We start from the raw sequence: 14,408 nt of genomic DNA, 5'->3' as shown, positions 1-14,408 counted from the left end.
TCGAGTGCTGGAATTACAGGTGTGCATCACCTCACTCGACAAGTTGTGTAATTCTGATCAGGGACTTTTTGGAATTTCCATGTAAAGAAGTGAAATAAAAAACAATGAAAAACTTTTATTGTTTACTCTTAAAATGTTGTATTTCTTTTAAGTGTTGTTGTTGTTGTGTGTGTGTATGTGTGTGTGTTACTGGCATGCCCCACCAGGCTTGGTTTATACAGTGCTAGGAGTTGAGCCCAGGGTTTTGTGCATGCTAGCCAGTCACTCTACCAACTGAGCTACACCCAGGTCCCCTACTTGTTCTTCTATTGTGAGACTTTTGACTTTTCTCTCTCAAGAAACAGCTCTTGTCAAGGTCCTCCAAACTGAGTAAACCCTTCATCATTTTATCCTTTTGTTCTTTATCAAATTCATTAACAAACTTCCTCTTAAAAGAGTTTTCTTTATTAGACCCACTTCTACAGTAAAAGATTAACTCAGCAGGTCTGAGTTGGCCAAAACCTGAGCATTTGAAAGAAGGTTTGGCCTTGACTGGTTACTGGGAGTCAGCCTCTAAGCTCTTGCAACTACTTAGTTCAGAGTGTTTTTGTTTATCTGTAACCTTTAGCCAAGGCAGATGGCTTATGCTCAGAATGTGATTTACGATAGAGGCCTTGGGTTACATGATATCAACGTAGCTTCTGGGAATGCTGGAGACTGACTAACTAAGGTCAGCCATGCCAGCAGTCATGTGAGCCGACTGACCCATATGAAGAACCTTGAGGGGCTTGGAGGGATAGGTCAGTGATAAAGTGCTTGCCTTGTAAGCATAAGGACCCCAGTTCAATCCCCCAGAACACATGTAAAAGAGCCCTGTGTAGTGCGATGCCCTTGTAATTGCAGTGCTGAGGAAACAGGGGCAAGGGGGTGCAGGCTTGCTCGGCAGCTAGGCTGTCATACTTGACAAGTTCAAGGCCTGTCTGAAGAAACAAGGAGGACAAGCCTGAGGAAAAACACCTGAAGTGACTGTACTGCCATACAGACGTGCATGTGTGCGTGTGTGCATGCGTGTGCGTGCGTGTGTGTGTGTACACACTCAGGCATGCAGGCACGCACACACGTACACACACCTTTGGATACCTGGCGTGCAATACCTTGTGAGTCTTAACATATGTGGTTGCTGGGAGACTAAAGATCTGCTTGGGGGTCTACTGGGCAAGGAAAACTACAAGCTTCTGTCTGGTGCTTCCTGGTCTCTGTGCTTATATCCCATTTTCTCCCTGGTGATTTCACTGTATATAAACAACAATGTAAGGGGAGTGGTGGCACCAGCACTCTGTGAGGCAGACCCAGGCAGATCTCTGTGAGTTATAGGCCAGCCTGGTCTACAAAGTGAGTCCAGGACAGTCCTGGCCACACAGAGAAGCCCTGTCCCCACCCCCACCCCCCAAAAACCCCAATGTGAATGTAACAATTAAAAAAATCAGTTCTATGAGACCTTTTAAAGGATCTCCCCCACCCCAGAGTGGTCTTGGGGATTCTCCCAATAGCTACCCCTTCAGTTCAGCTCAAACAACCTTACAATAATCATACTCTGGCTGCCATTTATTGAGCTAAGTTCCACACAGAATGAGTGAGAAATCTTTTTCCTGCTTGCTTGTTTTGTTTTTTTGTTTTTTGCTTTTTTTTTTTTTTTAACATATTAAAGAATACATAGCCTGGTTTTCACAGAAGTTAGTAAGAGGACCCAGTTACACCGACAGGTCATTTCCGTAGAAGCAGAAGGAAAACCAAATTAGTCACACTGATTAGGCAAGTCTTGCCTATCTTTATATTTCTGAGACCTATGGACATTAATAAACAGTTTGTTGAATTACTGGAAAAGAAAAATGTAACTACCGAGCTCCTTCCCCACTTACACTTTTGGTAGCATCAATCCCCTGGTACAACTGGATTTTCCCACCGAGCTCCTTCCCCACTTACACTTTTGGTAGCATCAATCCCCTGGTACAACTGGATTTTCCCCGTCTTCCACTGCCCATCCTCATTTTTAGTCTCTTCCCATGCCAGGGCATTGTTGCTGTTTTTCACAAACACTCGAAGTTTTCCTACTTTGTCTCCAGCCAGCCGGTAATCAAAGAGCAAACAGAAGTTGCTTTGGGGTGTCAAGTCAGGGAGGAGAAGTTTCAATCGGCCAATATCCTTCTTACGCCCTGCCAGCGCAGGGACTGCCATATAATAACCAACAGCTTTAAGAGAACAAAAGGTTGTGATAAAAGGTCTGACTATAATATATAAAGTAGCTAGAAAAAAAAGAACAACAGTCTACCATATTAAATGCTGAGGTCTTTTACATTTTAATTCAATAGTTATGTAAAGATGAGCCATACAGATTGGAGAGCTGAAATATTTTTTTTTTCAAGACAGGGTTTCTCTGTGTAGCCCTGCCTGTCCTGGACTCACTTTGTAGACCAGGCTGGCCTCGAACTCACAGCGATCCACCTGCCTCTGCCTCTCGAGTGCTGGGATTAAAGACATGCACCACCACGCCCGGCTAATATTTTCTTATACAGAGAAGAGATCTAAGGGTCAGAAATCTGAGGAATTTCCCACATCCATAAGAAAATAGCAGTATAATGGAATGGTCACTTAGCACTGAAAGTAACTTACAGCTATTGTGTTCCAGAACATTCCCACCTTGATTAATTGACTCTTAGAATGCATTTTTTTTCAGTGAATCAAAGATAGGCATTGTATTAGTGACTTGTGTTGTTGCTGAGATGAAACACCCTAATAAAAGTGACTTAAGGAAGGGCTTATTTTGGCTCACAGTTCAAGGATATGGCCCATGGCTGAAGAAAAAGTCATGACAGCAGGAGCTTGTGGCAGCCAGTCACATTGCATCCTCTGTCAGGAAGCAGACAATGATGATGAATGCTCATGCTCAGCTCGATTTCTCCTTCTTAGTCAGTCCTGGACCCCAGGCCAGGGAATCGTGCTGACCCTACTCTGCAGTAGATTTCCCATTTCAATTTCAAGCTAGATGGTCCCACGTAGATATTCCAGAGTCTAATCTACTCTAGACAATCTTTCACAGGCGTGCCCGGAGGCTTGTCTCTTAGGGGAGTCTAAGTCCTGACAAGTTGACAATCAACATTAACTATCACAGGTATGATGGTTACAGACTCTGGTGATACTGTTATAGAAATAATGTACTATCCCAGTTAGAGATTAATAAAGAAAAACACTTTTTAAATAATAGCACAAGTCTGGCTCTGGCTAATGCGCAAAAAGGAGCTGGCCTTGAATAGAATAGTTTGCTAATTTATATATACTTTAGGCTTAGCATTTCACATATACTGTCATCCTTAAGTTTCTTTCAGGTCCCATCCTCAGATTACACTTAAAAACAATTTAAGCAGAGACACAGATACAAAAGAGTGCAAGTCTGGCCACATAGGCACATGTGGGGTTTACACAGCAAAGATATTGCGTATTGTCAGAATACTGTTTTTTTCATTCTTTTGGTTTTTTTCAAGACAGGGTTTCTCTGTGTAGCTTTGGATGTCCTGGACTTCCTTTGTAGACCAGGCTGGCCTCAAACTCAGAGAGCTCCACCTACCTCTGGCTCCTTGAGTGCTGAAATTACAAGTGTAATTTCATGCCTGGCTCAGTGTTGGTCTTTTTCAAATGGTTGTTACGGAGGGTCATCTTGCCCACCTAGCACATTTATGCTTTTGTTGGGGAAGAGGACCCACCAGTGTCTGCATCCAGTGAAGACTAAGGAAGCATCAGCCAGGGGCCCATAAGTGTCTCCAGGAATTATACCAGGAGACTACTACACGCCATCCCCAGAGTTTTCCTCCCAGCTTCTATGAGAATTCTTCCTTCTGACCATGTTGTGTAAGAATTGCTTTAGTTAGAGCTAGAGAAATAGCTCAGTGGTTAAGAGCAATGGCTTTTCTTCCGGAGGACCTAGGTTGATTTCCAGCACCTCCATGGCAGCTTACAACCATCTGTAACTCCAGTTCCAGGTGATCCAATGCCCTCTTCTGGTCCCTAAGGGCACCAATCATGTACATGCACAAACATATATGAGAACAAAACACCCATACACATAAAGTAATGATTTTGAAAGAGTTGCTTAAGTTCACTAAGGCCACAATGAAGAGAATAGAGATAGACAAAAAGTCCACTTCCCCAGGTTACAAGATACTTAGAAGGTGGCTTGCAAACATAGAAGGAAATATATCCTGGCCATCCTACATGAGAACCCAAGAATGACATGATAACCCATGGTGGACAAGGTAGGTCAAGTGTATTTCCATGCGACATTTCTCTTTGGATCCACCCAGGCAGCTGGCTATCATACCTGGGATGAGTAATGTTGACCGTCAACCTGACAGGACTTAGACTCCCCTAAAAGGCAAGCCTCCAGGCATGCCTGTGAAAGATTGTCTAGAGTAGATTAGACTCTGGAATGTCTACGTGGGAACCATCTAGCTTGCAACTGAGATGGGAAATCTACTGTAGAGTACGGTCAGCAGGATTCCCTGGGCTGGGGACTGGCTAAAAAAGGAGAAAATGAGCTGAGCATGAGCATTCATCAAGTAAAACTCCAGGATGTCCTAGAGTTTGAATTTCAAGTAAACCACATGTTGAAGAGATACTAAGAAGTCTGTCTCAAATGACGGCATCCTGTACTTATCCAGTAGCTCTCTCTTCTGTGACCTCCTTAATCCCAGTTAAAGCCTACTTTCAGCTTTTCTGGAGGGTTTCTCCCTCTAATAATATCAATCCATCCCATATTTCTCATGTATATTTAGTTTTGCAGGTGAAGACAAGACCATCTTGAGACCTGGTAGATGTGTTGGAAGAAATAAGGTATGATGTGAGTGCCGCAGAAGCTGAGGACACCCGGTTTCATTTGTAAATCGGGTGTCTGCCAATAGAAGACTTCCATCAATGAAGAAGAATCACTAGGTGAGCTGTCAATCAGGGTTCCTTGAGGGCTATAACTCAGGTAGCATCAATATCTACATTCCCATGATGGAAGAAAGAAGAAACTTGTTTTAGTTATCAAGACAGTTTCTCCAAAGACATATTATCTTGTTAAACTTGCCCATGCCTATCTTTAGTGATAGCCCCACTAGAACAGCTGCTGTGTGGGCGATATTTCTTCTACTCCAATTGTAAGCTCTGACAGGAGGTTGGTTTTTTTGTTTGTTTCTTTCTTTCTTTTGGTTTTTCGAGACAGGGTTTCTCTGTGTAGCCCTGGCTGTCCTGGACTCATTGGCCTTGAACTCACAGACATCTGCCTACCTCTGCCTCCCTAGTGCTGGGATTAAAGGTATGTACCACCATAGCCCAGTTACTAACAGGCATTCTTGGTAGCAGATATCAAAGCTTTCTGACTGCAGGTACAGGCTTGCAAGGATATATCTCAGAAAGGAATTTGTCCTGAAGAAGGATCTTTTAACCCGACGCTGAGCCTGTACATCCCCACAGAAATACAGTTCTGCTGGAGAGGAACTGGAGTCTGGAGGTCTGTAACAGTTGTTCTAGTTACATGGTCAGTCTTCAGGAAAGCAGGATTCAATACGTGCTCCAAATAGTGTCTGCAAGCTAAATATTCCACCCAAGGGGAAGCCAGGGCCCATCAATACTGCCGAAGCAGACACTACAAAAGGCAAAAAGTTCATAGCTCAGCGAGTATGTTGAGACCAATTCAAGGTCAGGTGGTCGGAGACAATTTCTTGGGTAACAGAAAGGAAAGCTTGGTCTTGGAGTTTAGGTCATTAACTTGACACTCATTGTGGTTGTGGTCCTTTGAGAGATGACTTTACTAGAACTCCAGTGTTTGGTCCTTTGAGAGATGACTCTACTATAACTATAACTCCAGTCTAGCCAGGGGTTCTATCACCCTTAAAGATGTATTTTTCTTTTCTTTCTTTCTTTCTTTCTTTCTTTCCTTCTTTTTTTCCGAGACAGGGTTTCTCTGTGCAGCGTTGGACTCACTTTGTAGACCAGGCTGGTCTCAAACTCACACCGATCTCTCCTGCCTCTGCTTCCTGAGTGCTGGGATTAAAGGTGTGCACCACCATGCCTGGCTAAAGATGTATTACCTATCAAAACACAAAATGGAAACTACAGGGAGATCCCGGAGATACTCTCCCACCCTGCCTTTTCCTTGCCTTCACATCTCCCTCTCTCAGAAGGAGTAGGGTAAAGATGAAAGAAGTATGGTGGGGCACATTTCCTGGGTCACGTGGGTGAGAGAGGGCTGAAGAGATAGATAGATGCTGTACTAAGTTACTCATCCATCAGGGGTCGCCTCAGAAGGTCAAAGGTTCTCAAAGATAGTAAACAGCCATGATCTAAGCAGTGACAGGAATAACTGTTCCTGGCAGAAAAAGCCTTCTCTACCTCTCCTAGAATGTGCAGTAGTGAAACTGAAATACCATTGTCTCGGTCAGCAGGATTCCAGTCGAAATCGTCTTCTCTATCCTGTTTCCAGTCACAGACCCCACGATCAAAGCTGCAGTCAACTGAGATGTTTAAGTCTGCTTAAAAAAAAAAAAAAAAAAGCACATTCAGAATCATTAAGAGCATCACAAAAGTAGCTAGTTTGGGGACTCTGGAAGGTGATGTCATGGGTTTAGGTGAGTAGAATATACACCGTGGAAATTGACATGCTTGTAGGGCTAGTGGAAGCCAGGCACACTATGTTTAGACTTTGAAATAGTATGTATATCAGTGTTTTGACTGCCTGTACATTTGCACACCATGTGTGTGCCTGGTGCCCATTGAGGAAAGAAGAAAGCATTATGTCTCCTGGAACTAGATACAGATGGTCGTGAGCCACCATGTAGGCGGGAACAGAAGCCAAGTCCTCCGCAAGAGCAGCAAGTGCACTGAACCATGGAGCCATCTCTACGGATACTCTACTTTTGAGTTACATCTGTAAAGCCATTCTCAACAAAATCTGTTGTAATCATAGAAAATGAAACTGAAGGGGCTAGAAAGATGGCTCCATGGTTAAGAGCACAGCGACCCTCATTAGTGAAGCAATTCAGGGAATATAACTGGCTGTTTAGAAAAGTCAGGCCAGAAACTGAAAACAAAGCTCAGAAAACAAGTGTCTGCGGAGTGTTCAGCCATACATAGGGCATCTAAGTCACATATTTGATCCATCTATTTGAGCCTTGAGTCCCTACAAGGCTCAGGTATTTCATAACATTGAGAGAAAGCTGACCAACACACACATCAAACCAGTATTTCCCTTGACCCACACCACCTCAGAACCAGATAGTTATGGACAGCCCCTGAGGTGATGCCTCTCAACCTTCCTACTGCTATGACCCTTTAATACAGTTTCTCATGTTGTGGGGATCCCCCTCCCCTGGCCATAAAATTATTTTATTGCTACTTCCTAACTATACATTTGCTACTGTTATGAATTGTAGTGTAAATGTTTGATACACAGGACACTTGATATGTGACCCATGTGGAAGAGGTTGTGAACCACTACCTTAAGGCCTTTGGAAATTATTTAAATTATCCAACCTTAAAAGGTCTCTTCCTTACCCCTCCCCTTTGACTTTACTCCTACAAAAACCTTAAAGACCTTTGGCCTAGTTTTCCATTAGGCCCTACCCTTGTTCAGTGTGTCCCCCTCTTTTGGGAGTGTACATGATAAATCACTGCTTCAATGGCATTGGCCTCAAATTGTCACCTCCATTAATTAAGATCCAATGGGTATTTCACGATTCTAACATTGCTGTTAGACATTTGCCAGGGCCTTATTGGATCAAATAGGTGGTTTCTAAAATGTTTTATTTTGTGTCTGTTGTTACTTGTTATGGCAGAATGGCCGGGTCATTTAGATGTATATCACATGACTGTGAGTGGAGTTACCTAGTGCAGGTTTTGAACCAGTGTCTGAGGTTACCTTTATGTATAGTAGGGGTCTGCAAACTAGCACCTTGGCCTATTGTCTACTTCTGTAAAGTCTTATGGCAACGCAGGCTTTCCGTGTACTTGTATAGTGTCTTGTTCCTTTAGCTGCAAGGACAAAGGGACCCTTGAGCCACAGAGACCGAATGGCTCACAAAGCCTCACTAATTTGTTCTCTGGCCTTTTCCACAGAAAAGTGTGCTGACTCACGCTGTAAGATGACAGCAAGGAAGCACTGTGAAAGAGGACAAAGACGGAGGGGCTTCTGATTTAAAACCAAGGCTAGCCTCTAGTTATTGATTTGAAGGATACAGCTGTTATGCCAAAGGGTCAATGAATGGAAAGAAAAGAAAAGCAGTCCTCCTTTGTCTCCAGGGTTTCTCTGTGTAGCCTCAACTGGCCAGAAATCCCCACATAGATCATAATGGTTTCCAAGTTACAGAAGTCCACTTGTTACTGTCTCCAGAATGCTGGGATTAAGGGTGCAAACTATCATTTTAGGCCAGCCTTTTCTCAATTTTTGTTTGTTTGTTTTGTTTTGTTTTGAGACAGGGTTTCTCTGTGTAGCCTTGGCTGTCCTGGACTCACTTTATAGAGCAGGATGGCCTCAAACTCACAGAAATCCACCTGCCTTTGCCTTCCTGAGTCCTGGGATTACAGGCATGCTCCACCGCACCTGACTTTTTTTTTTTTTTTTTTTTTTTTTTTGAGACAGGGTTTCTTTGTGTAGCCTTAACTGTCCTGGAACTAACTCTGTAGACTTGGCTGGCCTTGATTTCACAGAGATCCAACTTGTCTCTGCCTCCCAAGTGCTGGGATTTACAATGAGATTTTAACTTTGCATGTGGAAGTCAGACGACAATCTGTGGAAGCCATGTCTGTTCTTCCTATATGTAGGTCTTGGGGATCAAAATCAGGCCATTTGATTTGGTGACAGCCACTTTCACTTTCTGAGTCATCTTGTTTTTTTCTTGATCCATCTCAATTTTTCAATTTTTCATAAACATTATGTCATTTACTAAATTATCAAAAATATATGAAGCTGGGCATGGTGGCTCACACCTGTAATCCCGGCCCTCGGGGAAGCAGAGGCAGGCAGATCTCTGTGAGTTTGAGGCTAGCCTGTTCTATAAAGTGAGTCCAGGGCAGCCAAGGCTACACAGAGAAACCATGTATTGGGGGAAAAAAAACAAGTAACAAAAAAAGAGAGGTAGCCTATGTCTCTGACTCTGTTGCCTTTGGACTCCTTTCCCTGAGCTGGGCTGTCTTGTCTGGCTTCAGTGGGACAGGTTGTACTTAGTTCTGCCGAGACTTGAGATGGCAGAAGGTACCCCTTAGGGGCCTCTCTTTCTCTGAGAAGGAGAGGTATGGAATGGGGAGGGGAGAGGGTGGGCCTGGGAGAAGAGGAGGGAGGGAGCTAGGATCAGGCTGCAAAGTGAATAAATAAATAAACAATCAAATAAAGAAAAAACAAAACAAAAAAGAGAACAGCTGCCATGGGAACATGAAGGTGGGATGTCCAGAAGAGAAAAGCCTTTAGACACACAAAGGCCTGGACAAAGCGGGTATTCTGGCTTTTATAAGGTTTTGTTTGTTTGTTTTTTTACTGGTGGGAAGTTTCATACCATGAAGTTCAGTGCAACATGACTTATGGGACAAAGAACATGGTAGCTGGGTGGTGGTGATGTACACTTTTTAATCTAACACATGGGAGGCAAGCAGGTCTCTGTGAGTTCGAGGCCAGCCTGGTCTACAGAGTGAGGTTGAGGAAGCCAGGGCTACACAGAGAAACCCTGTCTTGACCAAAACAAACAAAAAGAAAAAGAAAAGAAAAGGGACCCCCCCAAAAGAACATGGAAGGGTAGAAGAGTCAGGACCACAGCATAGCGTGGCATCTGAACTCTGTCTCAGAAAGAGTTGGAGGGGTGTGTGGCTGAGAGGTCAGACCTCTTAGTGTCTCACCAGCATCTTAAGATCTTAAGGTGATGTTTAGCTCACTCTTCCTTCCTTCCTTCCTTTTTTTTTCTTCCTTCCTTTTTTCTTTTCTTCTTCCTCCTCCTCCTCCCCTCCCTCCCCCCTCCTCCCCTCCCCCTCCTCTTCTTCTTCTTCTTCTTCTTCTTCTTCTTCTTCTTCTTCTTCTTCTTCTTCTTCTTCTTCTTCTTCTTCTTTTTCTGAAACAGGAATTCTCAGTGTAGCCCCGGCTATCCTGGAACTCACTCTGTAGACCAGGCTGACCTTGAATTCAGAGATTTGCCTGCCTCTGCCTTGGAGAGCTGGAATTAAAGGTGTGCTACTACTGGCCTGGCTGGCAGCCAGTTTCTTAAAGGACCAGGCCCATGATCTAACAAGTAGAATGGGAACTAGTTGGGAAGAGGAATGGGATCAGTCAGAGTGGGAGGAGCAAGAGAAAGGGGGATAGGATGAATATGACCAAAATACATTATAAGCATGTCATGATGAAACTCATTATTGTTTCTAATTAATATATGCTAACTAAATGTTTGAAAATGACCTACTACTTAAATACTGGTGATTAGGGGTAAAGAGATTTCCTTCTGGCCTAATAAAGTATCTTTTATAACTGAGGAGAGGATGTGAGGTGTTATTTGTCTGTTTCAACTGTTGTCTCAGAGGCTTACTGCCTCCATATGCTAACCTAGGCCTAGTCCTGGAAGCTTGTAGCCTCTGTACAATCCAACCTAGGCCTAGAATGTTTTAAGATTCTGAGACTCTCTGCTGAATAAGCTCACCATTTCTTCTTTCTGAATTCTGGCTGGCTGGTTCAACTCAGCTGTTCTGGCTCAAACTCCTCTCCCAGCTGACTGATTCAGTAAGACTTCTCTCAGTTTCTCACTGAATAGCTCTGTTTGCCCTCAAACCAACTATGACAATCTGTTCTAATCTTCTGGCTCCTTCTCATTCTCTGGCTCCTTCTGTCTTCACCTGTGTCTAGCTTCTCTCTTCAACCTGTCTCTGTAAAACTCTCCTGGTAAAAACTGTATCTCAACTCCACCTCACTGCCTTTCAACTCACTGACTCAACCAAACTGCCTGAACAGAATTGATTAGAACTGCATGCCTCTGTCTCAATGCTGGGATTAAAAAGGAGTGTACCACCATGCCTGGACCTAAGCTTTTCTTTATCTGACCCTTGCACTATACCAGGCTGGCCTTGAACTCAGAGATCTGCTTGCCTCTGCGTCCTGGAATTAAAGGCGTGTCTGTATTCCAGCCGGATCACACAGACCTAGAAGGTCTTTCCATGTGATCTCTTGTCAGAATAGCCATGCTTTGAATTTAAATTCTTCTACACTGAGGTATTTGGCCTTGTAGTCATGGCAACAAAATAAACAGAACAGAGTGATGGGCAGGTCCAAAGTAGTGGTAACAGAGTCAAATAACAGTCTTTAGTCATGGAAGAGGGTCACAGGCCTCTCACCTAGGATTCCAGCTATCTACTCCCTCATGACCCCCTCCATTTGGGAGGCACTAGGGTAGACAGGACCTGAAAAAAGGCAGGAGTCCATTATGCAGCTTTTGTGATATCATCACAGATGATGCAATGGGAACTCATTTGCTCATACTTCTTTAAAGTAAGCCTGAAAAAAAAAATCACTGTTGCACCAACTTGGGTAGAATGGCTACTTTGGCCTGTTATCAGTGCCACATCTAGAGTGAATAAATGTTTCTTCATGTCTTCTCAGGAAAAGTAACACAACACTGGCTCTGTGTGACATGATACAGTGAATTTTCACTTGGTTGCTTACGACTGAAGCAGTAATGAAAAATAATGCGGGAAAGAGTGAGCGAGCACAGATTCTTTAGCTGCTTTTCTTTCTCTCCCGGGGATTGATAAGAAAGCATGCTGTGCTATGTTCCGGAAGCGCCCCTACCCTCATAGCTACAAGGTAAGCTTATGTAGTAGTATCTAGTGCCTGTCTCCATGGCTCCCAAATGCCCAAAACCTATAGGAGTCAGAAACCCCCTTTATTCTTCAGGTTTAAAGAGAAGGCTCTCTCCTGCCTTTGAAGTCCTGTTATGGCTCCCTACAGCCATGATGCTATTTCTCTCCTGAGCTGAAAGGCCTTTCTTCTGCTTCAGGTGTCATCTCCTAACAAAGGTCTTCCTGAAGGGTGATCTCACTTCAGCTCCTTTCCATGAGCTTGCTATTGTTTAAATTCTCTAAATAATAAAATGTGTAGAAAGAAGGCATTAGTTACTGTGAACAGAAGTTTCCAAAACCACACAGAACATTCGACAAAGGCTACTTGAACTTCAGTGACTGCAGAGAGGTTGGAATGCTGCAAATCCAGAACCAAAATTATTTTGAGCTGTTTTTAGCCCCTTTAATAGCTATTCATTGCCCACCTCTGTGTCTGACCTGAAATCCTTCTGACTATCAGGATAAATCCTTTTGGGTCATTTTGGGATGTATTAGCTTAACAGACTCCTAGTTTCTACAAATACAAATGCTAAAAATGTCATTAGATAACATCTGGGGCCTACAGCAGAGGTTTCCCCACTTTGCCAGAACCTATCAACTGTTATTTTATCAATGCATTTGATTTATGACTTTCTTTGTTCTTTACCAGAAAACTCTAGGAAACTGCTATTATATTGGAACATGATGTTGAGATAACCTGAAATCTGTATTCCTAGGTATGGTCACACCATTTATTTGAGAGCTGTGTTACTTTTATTTTTATTTTTTAATCATTACCTTTGAGCCAGGCATGGTGGCACACGCCTTTAATCCCAGCACTCGGGAGGCAGAGGCAGGTGGATCGCTGTGAGTTCGAGGCCAGCCTGGTCTACAGAGTTCCAGGACAGCCAGGGCTATTACACAGAAAAACCCTGTCTCAAACAAACAAACAAATCATTACCTTTGTGCTCCAGTTGGGAATTTAGCTCTTTTCTTTGGGAGTAGACCAGATCCAAATCCTCTGCTTCATTTACCTTAGGGGCTGATAAAGAACCTTAATTAGTTAAGAGAAATTCAAAACTCCCCACAAGCACCAAAGGAATGAATTTAGTGGCAGAACATAGAAGGCTATCATGTAGTCTAATGGCAGAACACATTTGATCAGCATCTTCCTACCCAGTCTCCCTACTCGGAATAATGTTTCCTAGTGGTTCCCTCAAGTGAGCTCAGCATCCGCACTCCAGGCACTCCTTTTCTCATGAGGTTTTGGAAATCTACTTCCTTGAAATTTTCATTAGTAAGGGCAATTGCAGGACTGGTACCCTGTTTCTGAGCCAGATGAGCCTGTGTCTCTTCATCCCTTGGCTAAATGCACCTGGTGCATGTTGATATGCTCACCAGCCATACAGTCAAGAACACAAAATAAAACAGAGCGACCAGGATGAAAGAAATGGGGTCTCATTGTGGGAACTTAGGGTTAACACACAAACTGCCTCAGAGGGGTTGAGATTTATGGTGGGCTCTGTACACTATCCTTTGCAAAGAGGGACATAGCAGTCACCTGGTTCATGAAGAAAACTTAAGCTCTGCTGTAGTGTTTTGCTTCTGTAATTTTCTATTTTGGCTTAGAATCTTCTTTTTTCAAGACAGGGTTTCTCTCTGTGTATAGCCTTGGCTGTTCTGGAGCTCACTCTGTAGACCAGGCTGGCCTCAAACTCACAGCAATCCACCTGCCTCTGCTTTCCTGAGGGCTGGGATTAAAGGCGTGAGCCACCACGCTTAGCTAAAATCTTTTTTTTTTTTTTGACACAAAATCTTACTATATAACCTTGTCTGGCCTGGAACTTGCTATGCAGACCAGGGTGGTCTACCTCTGCCTCCTCTGTGCTAGGATTAAAGATATATATCATCAGGCCTGGCTATTTTGGTTTTTAAAATCATAAACATACAACCACGATATTCTCATTTCAGAGAGAGAGAGAGAGAGAGAGAGAGAGAGGAGAGAGAGGGCGAGAGAGAGAGAGAAGAGGAGGAGAGAGAGAGCGGAAGAGAGGGAGAGAGAGAGAGAGAGAGTGAGAGAGGAGCAGGAGGAGAGAGAGAGAGAGAGGGAGAGAGACAGAGGCAGAGAGAGGGAGGAGAGGAGAGAGAGGCGGGGGGGAGCAGAGAGAGGAGAGAGAGAGAGGAGAAGAGAGGGAGAGAGAGGAGAGAGGAGAGAGGGGCGAGGAGAGAGAGGGAGAAGAGACAGACAGCCGACAGGAACAGGACAGGGAGAGAGAGGCGAGGAGAGAGGAGAGAGAGAGAGAGGAGAGAGACAGAGAGAGAGAGGAGAGCGAGAGAGGAGAGAGAGAGAGAGAGAGAGGACGAGAGAGAGAGAAGAGCAGAGAGAGAGAGAGAGAGAGGGGGCGAGAGAGAGAGAGAGAGAGGAGAGGAGAGAGAGAGAGAGAGAGAGCCCTCCAAAAATGTCTTCAATAAATAAAAAAGTGAGGTGAGAGTGACTCATAAGGACTCACCACTTCCTGGAGGTCTATTGGCAGGCAGGTAACAGTCACTGG

At 43.9% G+C, this 14,408-nt stretch overlaps 1 protein-coding gene across 2 annotated transcripts in view; it reads right to left on the bottom strand.

The window, feature by feature from the left end:
- Positions 1 to 14,408, bottom strand: part of Egfl6 (EGF like domain multiple 6) — a 63,562-nt gene that overhangs the window by 915 nt on the left and 48,239 nt on the right. The window contains exons 9-11 of one of the 2 annotated variants that reach the window (XM_051142058.1): positions 12,818 to 12,898; positions 6,441 to 6,545; positions 1,963 to 2,228 (exon numbers count right to left, since the gene is read on the bottom strand). In XM_051142058.1, coding sequence (XP_050998015.1) covers positions 1,963 to 2,228; positions 6,441 to 6,545; positions 12,818 to 12,898 — 452 coding nt within the window. The remainder of the gene's footprint in view (positions 1 to 1,962; positions 2,229 to 6,440; positions 6,546 to 12,817; positions 12,899 to 14,408) is intronic. The other variant, XM_051142057.1, reaches the window with a different exon arrangement.

The sequence above is a fragment of the Acomys russatus genome, chromosome X (genome assembly GCF_903995435.1).
Source record: "Acomys russatus chromosome X, mAcoRus1.1, whole genome shotgun sequence".
Taxonomy (NCBI): Eukaryota; Metazoa; Chordata; class Mammalia; order Rodentia; family Muridae; genus Acomys; species Acomys russatus.
Note: the sequence above shows the minus strand (reverse complement) of the source record. Positions and strands in the feature narration are given on the sequence as shown.